This window comes from Trichomonas vaginalis, chromosome V (assembly GCF_026262505.1).
Source record: "Trichomonas vaginalis G3 chromosome V, whole genome shotgun sequence".
NCBI lineage: Eukaryota > Parabasalia > Trichomonadida > Trichomonadidae > Trichomonas > Trichomonas vaginalis.
In genome coordinates, this window is record NC_067207.1 from 277254 (window position 1) to 300259 (window position 23006).

At 32.0% G+C, this 23006-nt stretch overlaps 11 protein-coding genes and 4 pseudogenes across 15 annotated transcripts, besides 2 other annotated features; 9 read left to right on the plus strand and 6 right to left on the minus strand.

Annotated features, from left to right (window-relative positions):
- Positions 1-7074: part of a mobile genetic element that runs on past the window's edge.
- TVAGG3_0256070 (organellar and viral DNA polymerase type B) lies at positions 352-1290 on the minus strand (the record flags this gene model as incomplete). Its single annotated transcript, XM_051228211.1, has 1 exon — positions 352-1290. One exon carries the CDS (start codon positions 1288-1290, stop codon positions 352-354), a length of 939 nt encoding a protein of 312 aa, XP_051097941.1.
- TVAGG3_0256080 lies at positions 3005-3862 on the minus strand (annotated as a pseudogene). Its single transcript has one exon. A coding segment is annotated over exon 1 (858 nt).
- TVAGG3_0256090 lies at positions 5187-6143 on the plus strand (annotated as a pseudogene). The gene has a single exon. A coding segment is annotated over exon 1 (957 nt).
- Positions 7075-7527: 453 nt separating the features above from the next.
- On the plus strand, positions 7528-8082 carry TVAGG3_0256100 (uncharacterized protein; the record flags this gene model as incomplete). The annotated part of the gene is made up of 1 exon (XM_001324209.2): positions 7528-8082. A coding segment is annotated over one exon (555 nt), but the record flags the coding sequence as incomplete, so codon positions are not given.
- Positions 8083-8380: 298 nt separating this feature from the next.
- TVAGG3_0256110 (serine threonine-protein phosphatase family) lies at positions 8381-8623 on the minus strand (the record flags this gene model as incomplete). The annotated part of the gene is made up of 1 exon (XM_001324208.1): positions 8381-8623. The coding sequence occupies one exon, from the start codon at positions 8621-8623 to the stop codon at positions 8381-8383; it is 243 nt and encodes an 80-aa protein (XP_001324243.1).
- An 18-nt stretch (positions 8624-8641) lies between these two features.
- TVAGG3_0256120 (uncharacterized protein) lies at positions 8642-9004 on the minus strand (the record flags this gene model as incomplete). Its single annotated transcript, XM_001324207.1, has 1 exon — positions 8642-9004. The coding sequence occupies one exon, from the start codon at positions 9002-9004 to the stop codon at positions 8642-8644; it is 363 nt and encodes a 120-aa protein (XP_001324242.1).
- Positions 9005-10528: 1524 nt separating this feature from the next.
- Positions 10529-11743, plus strand: TVAGG3_0256130 (uncharacterized protein; the record flags this gene model as incomplete). Its single annotated transcript, XM_001324206.1, has 1 exon — positions 10550-11593. The coding sequence occupies one exon, from the start codon at positions 10550-10552 to the stop codon at positions 11591-11593; it is 1044 nt and encodes a 347-aa protein (XP_001324241.1).
- Positions 11744-11952: 209 nt separating this feature from the next.
- On the minus strand, positions 11953-12923 carry TVAGG3_0256140 (RNA binding; the record flags this gene model as incomplete). The annotated part of the gene is made up of 1 exon (XM_001324205.1): positions 12176-12913. The coding sequence occupies one exon, from the start codon at positions 12911-12913 to the stop codon at positions 12176-12178; it is 738 nt and encodes a 245-aa protein (XP_001324240.1).
- Positions 12924-13509: 586 nt separating this feature from the next.
- TVAGG3_0256150 (glycine-rich protein family) lies at positions 13510-14294 on the plus strand (the record flags this gene model as incomplete). The annotated part of the gene is made up of 1 exon (XM_001324204.2): positions 13510-14226. One exon carries the CDS (start codon positions 13510-13512, stop codon positions 14224-14226), a length of 717 nt encoding a protein of 238 aa, XP_001324239.1.
- Positions 14295-15264: 970 nt separating this feature from the next.
- On the plus strand, positions 15265-15501 carry TVAGG3_0256170 (N-acetylmuramoyl-l-alanine amidase family; the record flags this gene model as incomplete). The annotated part of the gene is made up of 1 exon (XM_001283221.2): positions 15265-15501. One exon carries the CDS (start codon positions 15265-15267, stop codon positions 15499-15501), a length of 237 nt encoding a protein of 78 aa, XP_001283222.2.
- Positions 15502-15522: 21 nt separating this feature from the next.
- Positions 15523-15738, minus strand: TVAGG3_0256180 (uncharacterized protein; the record flags this gene model as incomplete). The annotated part of the gene is made up of 1 exon (XM_051228212.1): positions 15523-15738. One exon carries the CDS (start codon positions 15736-15738, stop codon positions 15523-15525), a length of 216 nt encoding a protein of 71 aa, XP_051097942.1.
- A 1131-nt stretch (positions 15739-16869) lies between these two features.
- Positions 16870-23006: part of a mobile genetic element that runs on past the window's edge.
- On the plus strand, positions 17469-18283 carry TVAGG3_0256200 (annotated as a pseudogene). The gene has a single exon. A coding segment is annotated over exon 1 (815 nt).
- On the plus strand, positions 18324-18661 carry TVAGG3_0256210 (uncharacterized protein; the record flags this gene model as incomplete). Its single annotated transcript, XM_051228213.1, has 1 exon — positions 18324-18661. A coding segment is annotated over one exon (338 nt), but the record flags the coding sequence as incomplete, so codon positions are not given.
- On the plus strand, positions 19307-19981 carry TVAGG3_0256220 (uncharacterized protein; the record flags this gene model as incomplete). Its single annotated transcript, XM_051228214.1, has 1 exon — positions 19307-19981. One exon carries the CDS (start codon positions 19307-19309, stop codon positions 19979-19981), a length of 675 nt encoding a protein of 224 aa, XP_051097944.1.
- On the plus strand, positions 21645-22630 carry TVAGG3_0256230 (annotated as a pseudogene). The gene has a single exon. A coding segment is annotated over exon 1 (986 nt).

The window sequence follows — 23006 nt, forward strand, 5'->3', positions numbered from 1 at the left end:
ACCGAAAAAAGTCGGTCTAGAGAAATTTCACTCAAAAGTTCTTGTGTGCTTTGGTTTTTGAACCAATGTCTGTATGTTTGGTTTCTGGAGCAAAACATGCTGTCAAAATACTTTGCATTTGGTACATATCGTCTTTGACCGAACGAATGAGACGGAGTTGTTTGTTAAACTGTATGTACTCGTATTCTTCATTTATTTTGTATAAAAGATATGATTTCAGGGATTTTTTTACGAAGTGTCAAAGTTCACTTCGTCAAAAATAACAGTTATATAATGAAATTTGGTCATTTTTCAGCAAAAATAAAGTTTAGGTGAAGAGGTGCGATCTCACCTGTTTTTTCACCTCTTTTCTCACAAGCGTTTTACATGAATTGTACGATGTATATTTGAAATCCTAAACAGTTTTGTAGCCTCTATTTCTTCTTTTAGTACATCGAATGTTTTAACTATGCCGAAAGTTTCTTTATACTTCTTCTTGACGTCAGATAGAAGGAAATCGTCAGCAGTTGGATAGTTTTTGTTCAGAAATGCTAACATGTCCATTTTATTTTCTGCTGGTTTCTCTGCTTCTTTCTTTAAGTCTGCATAGTCGTTTCTCATTCTTTCTATCTCTTTGACGGAGTAGTTATATCTCCTCATTGCTGCTTTACATTTTGAACATTGCGGGTTCATTTTTGCGTTATATTCTGAAACCTTACCTGCTAAAACAACTAAAGCGTCAATTGCTCTCTTCATCTCAAAAGTTGCTGGTTTTATCTGTTTGTTCCATACCTTACCTCTTCTATCTTTATCTCTTATCTGCCATACACATTCAGCAACTAACGAAACAAAGTTGTCGTAGGTCTTAAATTCTTCAGATTTATATATGTCAGAGATGTTCTTATATACCATGTCGCAATCTTTGTCCATAACTTTATGGTTGCAATGAAATCCTAGAAACTCATAGTTTACCTTTCGTATGAACTTCTTTATTTCTACTGAGTCAGTTGCTTTGACTTCTATTTCATCGAATTCAGGAATAGTGAGCTTTTGCTGCTGAATTTCAGGTAGTTTAGGCAAATGGTCAATAATGTCCTCCATTTCATAAAGATACTGTTCATTTGTTTCATCCTGTGCGGTACAGTCTAAATTACATGTTAAAAGTTCTTGCTTTATCTTCTGGATTTTTGTTTCGAAAGTATATGAAGAAGGAATGAAGCTTTTCATCTCTACTAACATAGATGTTGGATTCATGACTAACGAGTTTGGTGCTGTTGTTGTTTGAAGTGTTGTTGTGCCGATTGTTGACATTTTTATTTTTTTATACAAAATAAAAAAAATAAAAAAAATAAAACTAACTTTATTTTTTATTTCGGGAAAATTCATGAAAATTCAAGAGGTTAGAAAAGAGGTGAAAAAGGAGGTGAGATCGCACCACTTCACCTAAATTATATTTTTGGGTCCTTTACACTCATTACGATGAAGAAGTCTTGACAAAACATTTACGTTCATGTTTGACAAAACATTTACGAAGAAGTCATGACAAAACATTTACGAAGAAGTCATGACAAAACATTTACGATGAAATCATGACAAAACATTTACGAAGAAGTCTTGACAAAACATTCATGAAGAAGTCTTGACAAAACATTTACGTTCATGTTTGACAAAACATTTACGAAGAAGTCTTGACAAAACATTTACGAAGAAGTCTTGACAAAACATTCATGAAAATTCATGAAAATTCAAGAGGGTAGAAAAGAGGTTAGATCTAACCTTCTACCCTAAACTTTATTTTTACTGAATTCAGCAACAAAATGAACGAGGTCAGGATGTATGTAAATACATTTGAATTCATTCATAACACCCTTTGTAAGCTCATAAAATGCTTGTTTTGAGGTCGAGCCACTTTTGGCTCCACCGTATTCTTTCAACCAAAACTCAAGAATTTCCTGCATGAATTTTATATAAAAACCAACCGTCTGAATTCAGACGGTTGCTATATTCTTCACAAAACATTTACGCTCATTACGATGAAGAAGTCATGACAAAACATTTACGAAGAAGTCATGACAAATTCAAGAGGTTAGAAAACGTGTTAGATCTAACATGCTAACATAAATTATATTTTTGCTGTAAATTTCATGATTTTCGAGAGTTTTAGACCATGTTAGAAAACGTGTTAGAAAACATGTTAGATCTAACATTCTAACATAAATTATATTTTTTGGTCCTTTACACTCATTACGAAGAAGTCATGACAAAACATTTACGTTCATGTTTGACAAAACATTTACGAAGAAGTCATGACAAAACATTTACGTTCATGTTTGACAAAACATTTACGAAGAAGTCATGACAAAACATTTACGTTCATGTTTGACAAAACATTTACGAAGAAGTCATGACAAATTCATGAGGTTAGAAAACGTGTTAGATCTAACCATCTACCCGACATTCTCGTCAAATACAAAAAAATACAAAAAAATGACACTTTTTCATTAGATAACTGTTATTTTTTGACGAAGTGAACATTGACACTTCGTCAAAAAAATCCCTGAAATCATATCTAACATACAAAAAAATACAAAAAAACTAACTTTATTTTTTCTATCTTAAGGAAATTCATGAAAATTCATGAAGTGAAAAAAGAGGTGAAAAAACAGGTGAGATCGCACCACTTCACCTAAACATTATTTTTGGGTCCTTTACACTCATTACGATGAAATCATGACAAAGCATGTACGAAGAAGTCATGACAAAACATGTACGAAGAAGTCATGACAAAACATTCATGAAGAAGTCTTGACAAAACATTTACGATGAAATCATGACAAAACATTTACACTCATTACGAAGAAGTCTTGACAAAACATGTACGATGAAATCATGACAAAACATGTACGTTCATGTTTGACAAATCATTTACGAAGAAGTCTTGACAAAACATTTACGAAGAAGTCATGACAAATTCATGAGTTTTCTACAATGTTAGAAAAAATGTTATTTTCTAATATCTTCACATTCAATACTTTTTCAGCACTTTTCCGTAGTTATATATGAAAGACAATTCGAGATAAAAGTCATAGTACAATGGAATAATATGTTGCACACCATTTGTTGTGAACCAAACTTGAAAGTCAGAGAAACTGTTACTAGGTGGTTCGTAGAATTTAGAAGCAAAGTCATAAAAGTCCTTACCAATACATAGAAAACTATTGTTGCTTGAACTGAAACTTGCATGACACATAACATTTTGAGGGTCAAACACGTTTCTATAAACTGTCAAATCTGCTGGTGGAAGTATAAATTTAAATGGACCATCTGGTGGTAATGGTTCGTTCTGGTTTAGTAACCGAAGAAATTGTGCCCAAGAACGTTTGTCTACTTTCCAAAATAAAAACTCTGTATCTCTTGGAGGGTTAATTTCAATCTTTTGAAATGAAACGGTGGAGTTCATCTTGTCATATTCTAGTTTCAGATAGTATGTTCCATTTAGTAAAGAGTCGTATTTTTTTGAAATTCCCAATAATATTGTTCATTTGAGTTTGAAAGTCATTTAGAGTTTTCTCAAGACTTTCGTCTGAACGAACTGTAAAGATCCTCATTTCGTCAAATTTGTCTATTAGACCATCAGAACCTTTATACTGCCCATGAAAATATACTGCGAACATAAATGCGTTAGTTCTATTTGAAAACAAAACTCTTCTAAATCCTATTGCCTTTGCATCTGAAGGACTTTGAAGCCAACGAATTGGATAGTCAAACCTGTATACTCGGATGAAATTTCTTCATCTGAAATAGTCCTACCAGCATTTGTAAAGATATAGTCTAACGGTTTTGTATCTGCTACTTTTGTTCTTTGTTTTTCAACCTGAAGCATTTAATATATGTAAAAATATATTGTTTAAAATGGTATGCCATTTCATATTTCTCATCTAACAAACAAGTTTCCTTCAACTTGAGGTTCACTAACAAACTCAGCGTACATTTTCAAATTCGAATAAAAAAATATTTTTTCTTTACTTTACATAACCGCCTGCTGCCATAAGTCTTTGACGCCAACCCATACCAGCTAATGAAGGTTGACTTGTTTAGTTTCCAAACTAAACTTTGGTTTTGGTTTATCTTCAGTTTTTGGTTTTTCTTTTCTATCGGTTTTTCGTCACTTTTCGGTTTCTCTGACTTTACTTCACCTGCAGGAACAGTTGTGTCGTCAACATCTTCATAAATATCATATGCCATTTGTTTTTGTTTTCCTTTCAACTTTTTGTGTTTGTTGTAAAGTTTAGAATATTTCGACTCTAAGTCAATGAGATGTTCTATAATGAACTGTTGGTCAGTGAAGTAAACTTTTCCATCTGTTGTCTCGAAAGCTCCTTCAGACTTCAATATTTTATTTGTGAGAGTCTGTTTCTTTTTGAGATACTAGCCGTTCCATTTTTATGAAAAGTGACTTTATAGTTAGGGTTTGTATTTCCAGACCTGGCACTTTCTATTATTGAATTTTTCTCTTCATCTGTAAGTTCTTTGACAGGTTTTGACAATGGTTCTGAACTTTTTGTTTGTGGTGTCAAATCTACCGTTTCAACTTCTTCGGTCATTTCATCTCAGTAAAAAATTTTAGTTTGGTTTGTTTTCAACTGGTTGTTGTTGTTTTTTAAGTCGGTCTAAAACTTCCTGAGGTATAGGAAGAACTACAAACACGTTGTGTAACTGCTGGAAGCCGACAAATCCATCTTGAACCCATTTGTCTCAATGCTGTATTGTTCATTTCATCTCAGTAAAAAAACTTACATTCCCCACGTTTGAGGCGGTTGAGGTTGGTTATTGTTTACCCACTGTTGTTGCATGGTTATATCCTCTGTTAAAGAATCTTTCACCTTGTCCATATAGTGTCCTGCTTGGTTATAGTAGTCATTTGCTTTGTTATAATAGTTTCTGCTTGTCTTCCTACATTGTCCATCCATCCTTGACTTTTCCTCTGTTTCAGGATTTGGAATAAGATTTGTTGCATCTCGTGCTACATCCCAACCTTTCTGTACAGTTTGTATAATAGGTTGTGCTTTCTCTTTAAGTATACCTAATGTACTCAAAATCTTCCTTCCAACTCCAAAACACCTCTGGCTATTGTTCCAACTGCGGGCAAAAATCTGATGCAACTCCTGCTAATGCGCCAAATAAACCCATTTCTTATAGGATAAAAAATGACGAATCCAAACAAGGACCCCTATGTTTCTAAAGCGACAAAGAAAGCACTCATGATAAAAATCTTTAGTTCAACACCAAATGCTTGGTTTATGGATATCTTGGAAAACATTCCGAGGTATAGAGAAGATGGACCACCATACTGGCTAATATTTGTCGGTCAAAACACAAGATACTGTGAAGCCATACCATTATGGTCCAAAAATATTTTAGATGTGAAAACTGCTTTGACAATATTCGTTGACAAATACCATCCAACAAAACTGACATCTGACTGTGAAAGTTCTTTCAAATCAGATGATGTAAAAAACTATCTGCGTTCAAAAAATGTAAACCAATATTTCATTGTCGACCAAAACCATTCTGCTCTTGTGTCATTGACGGTTGTATAAAAATGTTAAGAGACTTAAACCAACCACAAGGTGGTGAAGCAAATGAAATGTCATATGACGACAAATATAGACACTTCTCCATGGCAAAGATGAGACAAGTTTTAAATTTACAATAACCGTAAACAAAAAGGTTTGGGAAACCACTCCCCCGAAGAAATGAAAAACAACCCTGACTTAGAGAAAGACTATATATTTAATAATTTAGTCAAAAGAGACAAACAAGAAAGAATGCCGGGCTTCAAACTTCAGAAAGGTGACAAAGTAAAAATAGAAATACCTAAACGCGACCCATATGAAAATACTATTGACTATGACAACAATGGGAACCCGACAGGTACTCACATTCGTGTTCGTAAAAATAGAAGAAAGTATACAAGAGAATATTATGAAGTTTTAGGCAAACATGGCAAAATGTACACACTGCAAGCAGAAGATAAAACTACTATTGTCAGACCTCGTTTCAAACTTGTCAAAGTTCAAGGTGGTATACTTTCAAAGACAGTTCCTAACAAATATAAGACAACTCCTGACGAATATGCTAAAGAAGTTGAAAATGACGACTAAGCATTTCTATACCATGCGTAAACTGTCATGTAAGGTGGCATGTAGTCTTTACTTTGTCCCGTTGTTTGCGTATATCCTGAAACGCGATGTGTATGGTTTCCATCTCCCTGAGTGTTACCCCAGAAACAATTTATAGCAAACTGAACGTTGTCTTTAACATCATATCCTTTACCTTTTGTCATTGCTGACCAATCCCAAAATTTATGCTTATGCCAACCTGCTTGAGATGTACTTAAATCTATGTAGTGACTATGTGCAGGTAATTTTCACCTGAAATCGTTTTACTTCCACCTGTTTCCTTTGAAGAGTTTGCACAATACAAAAACCTGTCGACTATTTGAGTCCAAGTTCCAAAACCAAGTACTACTTCTGGTCTGGTATAGTTCATTGACGTATAAATAGAGCCTATAGGATATAATGTTTGAAGTATTTCTGTCTTTAATGTTTGAAGCTCTGTTTTGTCTGCTTTCTTGTCATATAAATCTTGAGCAGTGAATTTAATATTATGTTCATCCTTCATGACATAAACATCTTTACATCTAATGTTTCTCATCGTCGTTATGTCGTCATCCGATGTTAAACCTTGTGGAAAGTTAGGAGGTTTACAATATATTGCATCCCCACCAGTTTCTTCAACCGTTCCTTCAATACTTTCTATAGCAACAGTTGTAAAACTTGTATGTGTATGGTTCTTGTCTGCTTTCTTCTCTAACTCATCGTTAACATAAGTTTTATCTGCTTTAAGGTCTAAACATCCTGAAACCCATCCTGTATCGGCTTTAACTTTAAAAGTCTTCGATGTCCATTCATGGTACCAGTCAACCCTTTCTTTCATTTCGTTATCTTTTTCATCCACATATTCCTTATCCGCTTTCTTTTCAAGGCTAACGTTTAAGTCTGTTATTTCAGATATAGAATGTGTATGAGTCTTTTTAGAATATTCGTTTTCAGCTCTTGTCACTTCACTTGACATTTTATTGTCAACATATGTTTTGTCTGCTAGTTCAGGATGAGTATGTTCTTTTGTTGCATAAGCATTGTTAGCTCTTTCTTCTTCTTTTGCTATTGCATCGTCTACATATTCTTTGTCAGCTTTGTTGTCAACATCTGCTTTCAAAAGAAGTTCATTTATAGGTTTCTCTTTTAAAGTTCCTTTTGTTGGATTTATACAGACAGTATTGTTCTTCTTGTCTTGAAATAGAAACTCATCTGTCATTGGGTTTAATGTCAGTTTTAAGTTTCCTTCTTTCAATGACTCAGATATCTTAGAATAGTTTGAAAAGTTTGTTGTGTTCTTATTTAGAGCTTGCATAATGAGTTGTCGGTTGTGTTGTATTTCTCTTATGGAAGCAATATCTTTCGACATTTTTATTCTAGATAAAATATGCTTCCAATAGAAAAAGAAAATTCAAGAGTTGCTACAACTAAACCATTAGATGAACTTTTTACTAATGTCGGTCAAAAGTTTGAGACAGAGACCGTAAAGCATGAAGGCTATCGTTTTGACTACCCATTAAGATGGCTAAGAGACCCATCTGTCACAAAAGCTATTGGCTTTCGTAGAATGAAGTTCATTTCAGAAGCCATACATGGTTTCCCATTTACGGTCGGTTTTGAAGTTCGATACTATAACAAAGAAAAACGTATGTATGAGAAATTTGAACAGGGAAAACTTTTACAAGTGAATTTGCTTGTAAACTTAGAAACAACTCTTCAAGCTTTTCAAGAAAAAATAAACGATATCTATATCGAATATGCAAACCAGTATAACATTGACGAGGGAGAGTACCATCTCGATATTATTTATGACAGGAAAAATGCAACTGTTAAAATCAATAGAATAGAAGACCTTGGAGAAAACGTTTATATTTCTACAAAATATAACAACTTGGCATGGTATAGATTTATGAGGATGTTAAATCAGCCTGCAGCATATCCAGTACACCCAGACTTTTATGAAGTCGAAAACCCTAATGGAACATATGAAAATGTTTTCGACCAAGATGCTATTATTGTTCATGCTTCATTTTCTGGCGCCCAAAACTCTTTCTTATGCTTGGCAAATGACTTTTACGAAAAACCTACAAAGTTATACGAACCACCAAGTGGAAGTATTTCAGACTTTCAAGTATGGTTTACTACAGATGGAAGAAAAAGAATAATTCCATTATACCATGCGTTTTACTTAGAACTTAGTTTCATATACAACTACTATCGAACGGTAAAAATATAATTTTTTAATACGGTTGAGGTGTTGGATTTGGTTGCCAACTAGACTGTGGTGCAGGTTCAGGCTGTTGTATAACAGGAGCTTGTTCTTCTGGTTCAGGGTCTTTAGGTATAATACCAACGAACTGACCTACTCTTTTACCAATATTTTTGACTCCGTTCCAAATTCCTCTTCCTACGGTTTTTATTCCATTCCATATACCTCTTCCAACATTTCGAAAGAAGTTTCCTATCTTACTGAAGAAACCCATTTTACTATATGTAAAAATCTAATGTCCGCCTAGTCTCTTACGTTTCCTGTTGAGTTCCATAGCATTCTTTAACTGGAGCTCATACATTCTGTTTCTCCTCTGGTAGAAAACATATTCTGGGTCAACTCCTGTGTTCGCGTCATCTGCATAAAGTTGTTTATATCCCACTTCAGGGTTTGTATAAAACTCTTTCCATCTCATATTTGCATACCATGGTGGCAAACCTAACGCAGCGTCATTTGACATGGCAGTTTGCATTTGTACATCTGTTGGCACTTGACCATAGTTTGCCATTGCAGTTTGTATTCTAACTTCATTTGGAATATTCTCTGGGTTTGGTTGTCCAGGTTGCTGTGCATTCGCTAAGTTCTGTGCGTCCATTTAATATTAGATAAAAATATCTCTTACGAGTACATATACTGAACATTTGCAGGCATTGGTTCATCTTCATATTCTCTGTACTTTTCTGCCACGTCAAATAAATAAATGACACAATGGAAAAAACCTAAAACAAGTAGTCCTATTTCAAACCACATTTACTTACTAATAAAATTTCTTTGTTATGACACTTTCTCCAGTTTATAGGACCTCTCTCATATTCTATCTTGTCATATCTAAACTCATAGTCATGTATGTCCTCTAACCATCTCATAACGGTTTCCAAACCACTTTTATCGGATGTAAAGTAAAAGCATGGATGGTTATGTAAAACGTCTAAAGTTTCTAAAGAGTCTCTCAAAGTCCAGTCTACTTGGTATTGAAAATCCCATGTGTTATAGAACGGCGGGTCCACTATAAAGAAAACATTTTCCTTGTCTTTATATTTTTCATACAACTCTGTCCAATGACATCTCACAAACTCTATACCCTCAATATATTTTTCTATGTCCTCTTTGAAACATTTGTATAGTTGAGATATAAAACTTTTGACATAAGTGTTTCAATGTCATGAACTCTTATACCACTTATATAATAGTCTAGCAGATATACTATCCCAGTCTATATATTCTGCTTTTTTCAAACCTCTCTCACAATATTTTTCTTATCTAATGGTATACGTTCCATCTTACCTATAGGTATCTTTTCTTTTAACTCTTTCAATATATTGTTTGTGTCTGGTATATGTTTGAGACGGTCCATATAGTTGTCGAAGTCATTGCATATAATCTTTGAGTCTGGGAATATTGTATGGCACAAATGGGATATATAGAAACTTCCACCGAACAAATCTACAAATGTTAGACCATTCGGTAGTTTCTTAAGTTCTCTCAATATAATATCTTTACATTTACTCTTATTTCCAAGAACGGTAACGGAGGTTTTGTAAAATTCATTTATATATAATAATAAAAATGTTTTTACCCGAAAAGTGACAGAAAAGTGACAAAACATGAAAACATATATAATTTGTGAAAAGTGAAACATTATATAATGTTTTCGACCCAGAAGAAGGCTTCTTCCCAGAAGCAATGGAGGAAGAAGAAGAGTCCTCCGAATTCACACCAGAAGACTAACAATTTTCCGAATAAAAACTTCATTTATACTAAACATCTTCAGGGCTAGAGGGCGCAACGCGCCTGGAGGCCCCACTACCTTTTTTTTTTTTTTTTTTATTTTTCTATAAATTATCAAATTTTTAAAAAACATTTCGAGAATTTTCATTTGATATAATATTTTTAATAGACGGAATAAGTATGATTTGCAGTAAAAATATATAATATTAACTTTAAACTGCTATCCGAAGAAAGTCAGAAATAAAAATTAAAAAAACCACAAAAATCGAATTCAGATTTTCCCATATAGAATATACGCACATTGTACATACCATTTCTTACATAGATTTTCAATTTAATCTTACTTGAAAAATTTTTCCATAATGTCACTTTTTCCCAGATTAGTAATTAATTTCTTTTAATTTTTTCTTTGATGACTGATGCTGATATTGAACAATTCAAAGCAGCAGAGAACATCATTGCCGAACTCAAAAGTATAAATGACATAGATCATTTATCCAACGAAAAACTACAGCATCTCATCATAATTCTCAAAGATCTCAAAACAAAACTAACATCGATTAAAGTATCAGCCGATAACTCTTATAATAGATTAAAACTTTCGACTAATATACCACCCACAAACTTTATTCAGAAAAATACTTTTATTCCTCCACCACCACCAAGGAATGAGGTTCTTCGTCCCCAAAATATGGAAATGAACAGGCCTGTTCATCAACTTCCTAGTGCTCCCCCTCCGAATTTTCAGAATAATTTCCATCCCCCTCCAAATCCAAAGAAAAAAATTACACTTGCACAAGATAAGCCAATATGGGGAAACACAGATATATTTTTTCAAGGAATTCGTTCCAAAGAAGAATATGAAAAATTGTTTCAGCAAACTTCTCCCCAAATCCTTCCACATGAAAGACAGCATTGGAGTGTTCGATTTTCTTTATACACAGATGAAGCTCGACGTTTTAACTCCAAAGTTTTAGATCCACCAAAAAGAACCAACGGTGCAAAGGAAAATTCAATATGGAAAATACAGAATATCTCATTTCAGATCGAGAAACAGCAAAAAATCTCATCTTCTACCTTTGTAAGGCTCTTAAATTCGATGGTTATCTCATGTCCGATAGAAGCAAGGGAAAGAGCCGAACGAAACTACCCGAAGAAGCATATGCTGGCTCCGCACATACCATACCATAGATATTTATCTCTTGATTTCAAAGATCGGCTTGGATTAGAGCTAAAAAGCCTTGGATTGGATATATCAGATTCCCAACAGATCAGTGATAGCGGGCCATTCAATGAAGAACTTAATAACTATAGAAGAGAGCTTGAAAACATAATTCCAAAATTAGAAAAGCTTAAAAACGAAATCCTTCCATGTATTGATGAATACAGGAAGAAAGATTTGGAATTAGCCAAAGAAAGAAATGATTTTATTCGAAATTACGTTAATAATAACTAGAATTATATTGTTTGTAAATTAAATTGTTATTTATTTTGATAATCATCATTTTTACATGAATTAATAACTATTCAATTAATACATAGTTTGAAACAAAAATAATCAATTTGTTATTTCTTGAAATTTCTAGAAAATTATATTGGTAAATATTCATAAATGGTAATTTAAAGAATAAATTTGATGCAATTGAACTTGTTTGTAAAAGATTTTTTAGATTTTTTTATGATTTGAATTAAAAAATAAAGGCAAAAACATGTCTTTATTCACAAAAAATCTTCTTGATCATATAATTGAATAGAAAATTAAATATATTTTTATTTTATAAAATTTATACAAAAATTTCAAATTTTTGTACTAGAAAATAATTAAAAATTGCCGAGAACAAGATAAAGAATTGATTGAAAAAGGAATAATAAAATATCAAAAATAAAAACCAGAATCAGTTAGGATTAAAGCAAAACAGACATTATGTATGTTGTATGTACTAGGAAATCAACATCTTTGAACATTTTTGAAAGAAAATTTTGACATAAAAATAAAATTTTGAAATATTTCTTGTAAAAAACACTTCAAAATATGAGATTATTGAGGTCTTGGTATTGGAGGACGATGATCTTTCCTTACTTTTAGAGGAGCGCTAAATTCAATTTTAACACGGGTTCCCATGATGTATTTTCCATTTTTAGCCTTCAAAGCCTTTGCTGCTGATCGTATATCGAAGAATTCAACAAATTTCTGGTTTGGATTTGTTGGTGTTGATCTGATTTCTCTGATTTCGCCGTAAGTTTGGAAAATAGCACGAATATGGTCATCTGTTGCTGTTTTAACATGGAAAATCGCAATTGTTCCATGATTCTGTGTTTTTGGGTCGGATTTATCGACAACAATTGGAGCATAGTCGACTGTAATGACATTCCCGTGTAATACATTTCCGTTTAATAGTTTTTTAGCTCGAAAACTCTGCCTTAAGTCGTAATAATCGAGAGTAACTTTTCCTTCTTTAATATTACTCATGTCAATGTTATATAATGAATCTCCACTTGAAAACATGGTCCTTATTTCTTCTTCAGTTGTTTCTGGATGAACATTTGTTACTAAAATTGATCTGTTTTCATTGAAATTATCACCATGAGTTGGTAAACTTGGGCCAACCATTCCTGCTAGTTGCGAAGTATCCTGCATTCCTAGAGAGTAAATTAAATGAGATAATTCAGAATCTAAAACGTGTGAAGTTACTGCTGTATTTGAAGAGTTTATTAATGAATTAGGGGTGCTGCCAAAGCTTGGAGGAGTACGGACGTAATCTGACCATTGTTCCATTATATAAAATTTTATAAATTTATTTATTTTTTTTTCTTTGGAAAAATGACAAAGATAACTTGTTCGTTAAGGGGGGCGCTCCTAATGCTGTTTCTATCAGTATGATTAAGGAGCTTTCTTTTGCACTTTCATCACTTGAACCCTACAAGATATATGCCCCCTCCCAATGGGAGGTGGGTACAAAAATTGATTTGTTGACATTGTTTTTTGAATACTTTACAAGCGCCCAGACCATTTATTAAGGAAGAGTTCTAGAAATCCAAAAGGTCGAAGCTCTCCTTCTCAAAATTACTTTAGGGTATTTTCTATTCCAAAATATATTTCCTTTGTAATTCAAAAATAACATAGCATGATAATAAGCATACCTCCCTTATTAAGTTGTTCAGGAGGATTTGTTATTAAACCCTTTTAAAGACTTCGACTTTTATCATTTATTTTTCAGATGTTTACAAAAAATTGAGAAAAAAAGTGAAAGAAAATTTTGCATTCAAAAAGTACTCGTTCGCTGGGATTATACGTACTTTCTATTTCCACAAATTATGACTTTAAAAATTTTGACTTATCTTTTAACCTCAGAATTTCATCAACTCCAAAAAATGTTCATCAGATATCGAGGAAAAGTACTTTACAATTTGAGACCGTCAAAAAATTCTGAAGTTTACTTACAGACCACAGCTTTAATGTTTTTCTCGTTTGGTCTCCCTATTTTCATATCTATTTATAATTACAATTTCACGGGTAAGTCTATCCGACAAATCCTCCCTATTGGGAAATATAAACTTCAGGTTTGGGGTGCCCAAGGCGGTGGAGATAGAGGTGGAAGGGGTGGTTATTCTGAAGGCATTTTAGATCTTAGAAGTGAAACCAATGTATATATAAACGTTGGTGGCCCAGGATATGCTGCTAGAAATGAAATAGCATTAGGTGGTTTCAATGGAGGAGGATCCACAGAATCTAATTCTGAATATGGCAGAATTGGATGTTCAGGTGGAGGAGGAACGGATATTAGGGTGATTGAAAATGATCCAACGAAAAGAATAATTGTGGCTGGTGGCGGTGGTGGTCAAGGATTTGATACATCTCATCGCAATATCGAAATCGGTGGATATGGCGGTGGCATAAAAGGGGGCAAACCAAAATATCAATCTGAAGGCTTTGCATTTTGGAAAGGAGGAAATGGCCCCTTGCTGGCGGAGGAGGTGGCTGGTATGGTGGTTATGGACAACAATATATTCCTGATGGAGCTGGTGGAGGTAGTGGATTTGTTTACAACGAATCTGCAGAAAAATTTTCTAATCGAGATTATTATTTAACGAATGCTTTCACGATTGATGGAAATACATCAATTAAAGAACCGAATGGAGAAAATTCAATTGGACATGAGTAGTAGGATAGGACGGGTTATGTGACTTTTTTTGTAAACGTAAGAATTCATACAATATTGAACGATTTTGTATCATTATTTTTAACATTAATTTTAAACATAATTTATTTTTTATTCTTACATAAATGACCCAACAAGTAAAACCAGATAAAATAGATTATCGAATTTTAGAGGATGGTGTTCCTGTTTATATTCAAAGATTTAAAGGGAAGCAATATTATAGAATTCTTAATCCCGAATACATAAAACATTTATTTAAAAAGGAAGACTGTGAATTATTAAACGTTAATGAATATGAAACCAATAAATCAAAATTGAAATATAAATATATTGGAAGTGATGAAAGATGTAAAGATAAAAATAAAGTTTATACAGTTTCATATAATGAATGGAAAACCAATAAGATAAGAAAACATTTAGGAGATTATGGGAAATGTTCTGAATTCTTCAAATCTAGTATGTACGAGAGAGTAAAAGAAATTAGAAATAATTATTTTCATGAGTAAAAATAAACTTTAAAAATAAATTGAAACTAATGATTATTTGAATTTATGAAATTAATTATTTGATTCATTCGCTCTTCAATAATTTCTATTCTTTTTGTTAAATCATCTATTTTCATTAATGAGGTGATTCTTGATTGAGGAATGGATTTCAAACTAACCACTCCTTTTATTTTTGAAATTTTGAATCCATCAACTTTAAACATTTTATTCAATTTACATGTTGTCAATTCTTCAAATAATTTTTTATTATTAGCATAATAGTCATTAAATTCTTCAACAGATGAAAAAATTTTTATTTCAGTAATTGGTTTAACAACGTTTATTTTTTGTTGAACATTTTCACTTTCATTTATTTCTTCCTCCTTTGTTTCATTTATTTTTAAAATTGGTTTCATTTATCATTAAATAAAAATTAGAATATAAGTGATGAAATATATTTTTTAATTAATATTAAATCAGAAATGGCGGCAGGATTCTTTAAAAAATTATGGGATGGAATTAAGAAAGCTGCAGGTTGGGTTTATAAAAAGGTTATTAAACCTGTTGCAAACTTTTTGGCACCAGTAGCGAAAACGGCAGGAACTATCATAGGTGGAGTATTAGGTACTAAAGCAGGTAATCCGGCGATGGGAGCACAAGCAGGTAACGCAATTGGTGGAATTGCTGAAGGAATACTTAATAAAATAGGAGGTAGATAGTGGAAAAAATAAATATTATTTTTATCTTAGTATCGGTTGTAGTCTTTGATAAACTTTTTCTCCTTTATTTAAAATTTCTCTTATTGGGGCAGCTTTTGGTGTTATTGATTCAGCAATGTCACTAATTGCTTCTTTATTCTTAAATATCCAATTTGCTCCTTTCTTCATTGTTTCCCAAACTTTATGCGCTCCTCTTTTTACTTTATCCCACAGTTTCTTAAATATACCTGCAGCCATAGTTGATTATTTCATTAAAATTAAAAATTCATTTTCATCTTTTAATTTTGATTTTTTTAATAATAAATGACGACTAACTATTTGGTGCCAAACACTAAACCGATTAATGGAAATGTGTTTCATTCATTCGAAAAGATAAATGAAATATTCGCAAAGAATGATGGTAGAAGATATTATAGAGAACTTGAAAGTTCATGCTATGACTCTGATGCTCCATATTTTGATGATAAACAAACTCATTTAAGAATTACAAATCCGGCTCATGATGTGAACCAATTAGGTGACACATATATTAAACGCAAAGTTAAAGCAACTCTAGTTTCAAATAAAGCTTTCACATGTGATGCCGCTTTTAAATGCATGCGTTTATTCGTTGGTTACAAATCATCAAATCAAAGCTTTAAACAATTAGAAGTAGAAACCGAAAGAGGTGATGCCGGTTATCTTCAGATGGATTGCGCCCGTGAATCTTTCGCATTTGCAACATATAAACCAAAATCAGAAAGGAAAGTTAAAAAGTTTGTTCATTCGTTATATAATAATGTTCAAAAATATGATAACTCAGTATGTGGTAAATATATTGACCCTTCAGAAGTTTTCAAGAAAGCAAATGAAGAAGTTGATATCACTTTTGATATGATTATTCCGGTAAATGATTTGTTAGCATTTCAGGCGTTCGATGATTATCCTAAATCATTTGGTGAAATCATTCTTAAATATTATGTTTTCAGGGATACTTTAGTATTTTGTCAGGTTGACCCGTTAAGAGTTGCTGATTTACAAAATTACGTTTATGAAAAGATAACTGATGAAAATTATGAAAAGATTATGAATCATGTTTATAAATATGATCGCAAATTCCAACAAATCGGACTTTCTGCCAAATTAATTACAAGCTTAGCCGCTACATCTGCTGACGCAACAGTTGATGACGTTATTATTTCATGCACAAAGATGGAAGTTTTAGAGGATAAATGTATTACACCAGGATACGGTTTAATTGAAGAATCAGTTAAAGCAATACCACGTTTATTCAGTAAGGAAGATCCATTCATGATTCCAGCTCAACATATTGACGTTCGTTCACTAAATGGAGGTTGCATCACTCCTGAAGGTATTAGCTCAGATTTCTCATATGCTCTTCATAATGTTACAGATGTTGTGTTAACATTTCCGAAAATGCAATGCAAAGAACAGTTTTAGAAAATCCAATGCTTCGAGGTCTTCAGGTCACTATAGATTCCAGAAACTTCCCCGATCAAGCGATGACCACAGTGGGCGACATATTCTTTACACGTATGCTTCAAGCTTCTGATTTAGATGGAGTGAATGAATGCACAGAAGAATACGAGGACTCATTAACTAGACCACTGAATGATGATGATGGCACGCCATTAGCTAGAACATGGAAAGACCAAACTTCATTCTTATGCACTATTCCAGTTCAACGTGATGGAGCGGGTATATTCTTTGATGGATTAGAAACTTTCAACTCACAAGTTACAGTACAAGTGAAAGCTTATCCAATCATTCGGGGTGTAAATGACACTTACTGTTCAAAGGTGACAAATCCTCCTCAGGTTTGGTTTACTAGGACTACATATTGGACATGGACACCGGATGAAGGTTTGAAATATCATCCAACAGGTACACCACCACAGTATAGAAGTTCATATGATGAAATATTGATGAATAGAAATGTTTAAAATTATAAATTTATTTTTGATTAAATGGATTTAAATTCTGAAGAATTAACAGAGTATATAATACCTACATAGATGATATGATTAATGAAGCATTGAGTGATAATAGAAATGCTCTATCTAAGGAAAAATTAATGAAAATTCCATATTCTGAATGTTACTTAAATTCAATCACTGCAGCAATTGGTAAACAAAATAAAGGTAAAACGTTAACGATATTAAAACAAATTATCATTATTGCTAACACTTCACCCCATTCACATGTGTTAATTTATATCAACCGTTCAGGTTCACCTTCAGATGATACATTTGAATCTTTAAAGCATTTAATCAAAATTCCAATTATTTATTTATCACAAGAAGAAGCAGAAGATTATTTAAAAAACTTTTTAATGTATAAAGAATTATATAATACAATCAAGAAGCAAGGATTAGAGGATAAAATTATTGATAAACAACGGGATGAATTATTTGAAACACTTTCTATTTCAAATTTTGATAAAGAATTTTTGCATTCACTAATTTTTCTAGATGATGCCGTGAAATCAAAACTAATAACAAATGAGAAATCATATTTTAATCAATTATTAACTCAATGTCGACACATTCAGTGTTCATTCTTCATGGCTGTTCAATACTTCAAAGCATTAAGCACAAACATTAAATCAAATCTATCAACCCTTTTCATTTTCAGTGGGTTTAGTCGTCAACAGTTGAACGTTATGCTTTATCAAGTGAATTTACCAATGAGCATTAATGAACTTTACACACAATATCAGCAATTAGGTGAACATGGAAAAATAATAGTTGATTTAAATAAAGGAGGTGTTAAATTTGATTAACTTTTTATAATTAATTTTTATTTTTTATTTATAATTAAACATGACTGAAATAGCAAATCTTCTACAGGTTCCATTAAAACAAGGGACAAACAAAAAGGGTGCATATAATAGAACTATGAAAGTTCCAGACGGAATGAAAGAATTAGTCCACATTGTTGCCGGTCTTCAAAAGGATGTTAAACAAATGAGAAACGTTTTAACATTACCAGAAGCTCAAGCATATGCCAAACGTCATGGACCAAATTGGGAAGCACATGAAGCAGACATTACAGGACCAAATGGAAAACCTGATGGTATAAATGAAGTTTTCGTTACTGATGGTCAAGGTAATATTAAAGTCATAAATGGTTATAAATTAACTGTATCTGATTATCCTAAACGTAAAGCATATAATGAACGTTATCCTATGCAATTTGATGAAAATGGAAAAGCTGTTAAACAATACATTGGAGAAGGTGAAAATGGTCCAATTAATTCATACCGTTATAATCCATATTCTTATTTCAATGAAGAATTAAATGCTATTGAAGAGGGACCGGATGGATTACCACGATATGTTAATCAGTTTGATGGTCAATATGCATATTTGAGACCTGAAATTCCAGCTAAGAAATTCTTTAAAGTTGCTTTATTCGATCCAGTGTTCAATGAACAGAAAGAAGCAATGAAAGCAGAATTTAAACCAATTCAAGTGGCAAGAATTTCTTCATCTTCACTTTCAGAAGCGTTCAAGGAATTGATAAAGAAACCACTTTATTCTCAACAAGGTTATAACTTTGATTTAATTAAAGAAAGTGATAGACGTAAATTAGAAAAATCAGATGGTTTTAAGAATGCATGTAATGAAATGATTAAAGATATTGTAAATGATAAAATAAGACTGGAAGAAACTCAAAGCAATATCAATAACATAATTGGTGCAGTTACAAAGAAAGTATAAGCAAACAATGATGAACCTTGGGATATTACCGTAACAACTAAATAAAACTTTAAATATATTTTTCTTTTTTTATTCAATTATAAATGAGAAGACGTTTCACAAGTCAAAAGAACACTAACGCAAAAGCAGAGATTACGGTTGGTTATAACGTAAATGATGATAAATCACGAATTATTCAAAATGTTAAAGTTAATGTTAGTCCTGAATTAACAAGGTCAGCAACTCAACCAAATTTATTAACTCGTGACTTACCGAAAAAGGAGGAGGAAAATAAAGAAGATGAACCCGGTAAAGAACCTGTTGAAATTCCCACTTATCCAACATACCCCCTGCCTCTTTCATCAAACATCGAGAACCCAGGAATCTACGATTCCAGTCGCAATGCGCCATATAAAGTAGACATTAATTCTGAATTAATGAAAATTTACCGTGATATAATAACTGATAATTATGATTCAATAATAAATTTAATTGATCAATCCGGTTTAATTATTTTACCTTATGAATCATTAATTCACATTATCGCCATTCTTTGTGATGTTCAAGATTCAGACGTTAAGATTCAATTTTTCATAGATGATGAGGTTTCATGCTGCGGAACAGTTGCAAAAATAAATCCTATAAAGGATATTAGCACAATTAAGATATCAAAGAACGGAACAACAACTGAACTTCATTTAACTTATAATAACATTTATAATAAAATAGTTGATGAATATAAAATATCACTTGAAAAATTCTTTGTTAAGGCTATTTAATATTCAAGCATTAACATTATTGAATAATAATCCTTTGAATCATAATCAATAATAATTGACCTTTCACCAGTTTCTATCGTTTGTTTTATTTCTTTTTGTTCCCCACTATCTGGATCGGTCATTGTAATTGTTTTTGTTATAGTATCAGCTTTATCTTTAACTTCAATCTTTTTTCCATCGGGATATTTAAACCAAAATTCCAAAAATTCGATATTGTCAATCTGTTCATATTTTAATCTATCAATTGCATTTTTAATACCATCTGAAAATCTTATGAAATGGTCATTATATGGGTTTGATTGAACTAAATTTGAATGAAGTGAAATATAACCCGATGATGAATATGACATTGACTCATATTTTCTGAAAACACTAAAATTTATAACATGAATGAATTTCTTATTCGTTGAATTTATGAATTCTTGAGGTAATCTTATTCTAGTTTTATTTATCACTGGAAAATAACGCTTTACCATATTTTTAATCGTAATAAAAATGTCAATTATCAATATTATTTCGAATAATAACTGTGAATTAAATTTAACAGTTAGCGGAATTTATAATGTTACTCTCGTTTCTGTGAGTGGTAAATTTAATCCCATTCTTTTAGACCCTTCAGATTATATATCATTTATTAAAGATGACCTTGAAAAAACGTATGATATGTATATAAATAATGTGATAGCGAAATGGGATATTAACACGATTTTAAGTTATTTAAATGAATCATTTATCGTATGGTATGAAGAAAATTTTAAATCAAAACCCGATAAACTTTTTGAACTTGATGAAATAAATAACCTTATTAAATTTCCGCTGAAAATTAAATTTTGTACTCCTCATCTTCGTTCATTGTTGGGGATATTAAATTTTGAAAAAGATGTTGGGGATGTTTTGTATTCTGACACTGGTTCCAATTCCAATTTCAAATTTTAATCAAATAGAATAAAGTTAATACCCCAATGAGATTTTCACATCAAACATTAGACCCTAACTCTTACCCATCAATACAAAACATTTTATCCATCAACTTAAACACATTTTCTTTATCATATCCGTTTCAATTATCCGGGAATTCATTTATTCTTCATTCAAAAGATTTATCAAATATTAAATTTAGAATAAGTGACCTATTTGATTGTGATTTAGAATTTATGAATGAAATATTATGGCAATTTCAAATAGAAAAAATAGCTGATGAGATAACAGATTAAATATTTATTTTTAAATCATAATAAATGATTAAACAACAGCAACCACAGCAACTTAAGACACAGACCATTACATACGCCATATATGCATATAATTCAAAGACGGCAGAACAAACGCAAAGGTTGAAATATGGAGATTTGGAGATAGTATTGAAAAATGACCATTTCGAATTCGTTTGCAAAGGTGGTGCAGTGATATCAAATATAAAAGAAATTTTATTTATGAATTCAAAAATTAAAGGTATAACGGATGATATAACATCAATTCCACCAGAAGAACAAAGATATACGCATTAAATGCATTTCCTAAAGTTTTGAAGATTGGAAGATTTAATTTAAATGAGGAATTCATAAAAGGTTTCCTAAATGACATAATGAAGAAAGCGGATAAGGAATATGTGACTAGTGAATTAATGAAGAAAGCAGATAAGGAATATGTGGCTAGTGAGTTAATGAAGAAAGCAGATAAGGAATATGTGGTAAGTGAATTAATGAAGAAAGCAGATAATGGAATATGTGGTTAGTGAGTTAGAGGAGAAGGTAGATAGGGACTTATGGCTAGTGAATTAATGAAGAAGGCAGATAAGGAATATGTTAATGAAAAAGATAATGAAATTAAAGAAAGGTTGAATGGTATCATGAAAGGACATCAAAGATTTTAAAAACTAAAGCTGATACAGGATGGGTTTCAAATGTTTAGACCTTAAAGCAGATAAAACTTATGTTAACGATGAGTTAGAGAAGAAAGCAAATAAGACTCATACACATCAATCCTTCACTACTGTTGCTATAGAAAAGTATTGAAGGAACGGTTGACGTAACTGGTGGGGATGTATTATATTGTAAACCTCCTAACTTTCCACAAGGTTTAACATCGGATGACGACATAACGACGATGAGAAACATTAGATGTAAGATGTTTATGTCATGAAGGATGAATATAATATTAAATTCACTGCTCAAGATTTATATGACAAGAAAGCAGACAAAACAGAGCTTCAAACATTAAAGACAGAAATACTTCAACATTATATCCTATAGGCTCTATTTATACGTCAATGAACTCAACAAATCCCGCAAGTGTTTTAGGTTTTGGTACATGGCAGCAGATTGTAGACAAATTCTTATACTGTGCAAACTCTTCAAAGGAAATGGGTGGAAGTAAAACGATTACAGGTGAAAATTTACCTGCACACAGTCACTACATAGATTTAAGCACATCTCAAGCGGGTTGGCATAAGCATAGATATTGGGATTGGTCAGGAATGACAAAAGGTAAAGGATATGATGTTAAAGACGACGTTAAGTTTGCTATAAATTGTTACTGGGATGACACTCAGGGAGAAGGAAACCATACACATTTCGTTTCAGGATATACACAAACAACGGGACAAAGTAAAGAATACATGCCACCATTTATGACTGTATTCGCATGGTATAGAGTTCAATGAATGTGCTTGACCCAAAGGTCTGGGCTTACCGAATGAACTAAATATATTTTATGTTTATAATTAATTAGGTAATGGTTTTGGGTTATTCAATAATTGTTTATTGAGTTTTGGATGAAAGAATACGGTCGAGCCAAAAGTGGCTCAACCTCAAAACGGGCATTTTATGAGCTTATTAATGGTGTTATGAATGAATTCAGTCCAAAAATAATTAATTTTCATTAGTTTTAAAATTATTTTTTTTTTTATTTTGTATGTAAAGACAATAATGTCAGTCGAAGCAAAAACATTCACGAACAAATCTAATGGTGAAACATTCACAAAAGGCACTTATAACGATATTGAAGTCTTACGTAGAGACAAGGA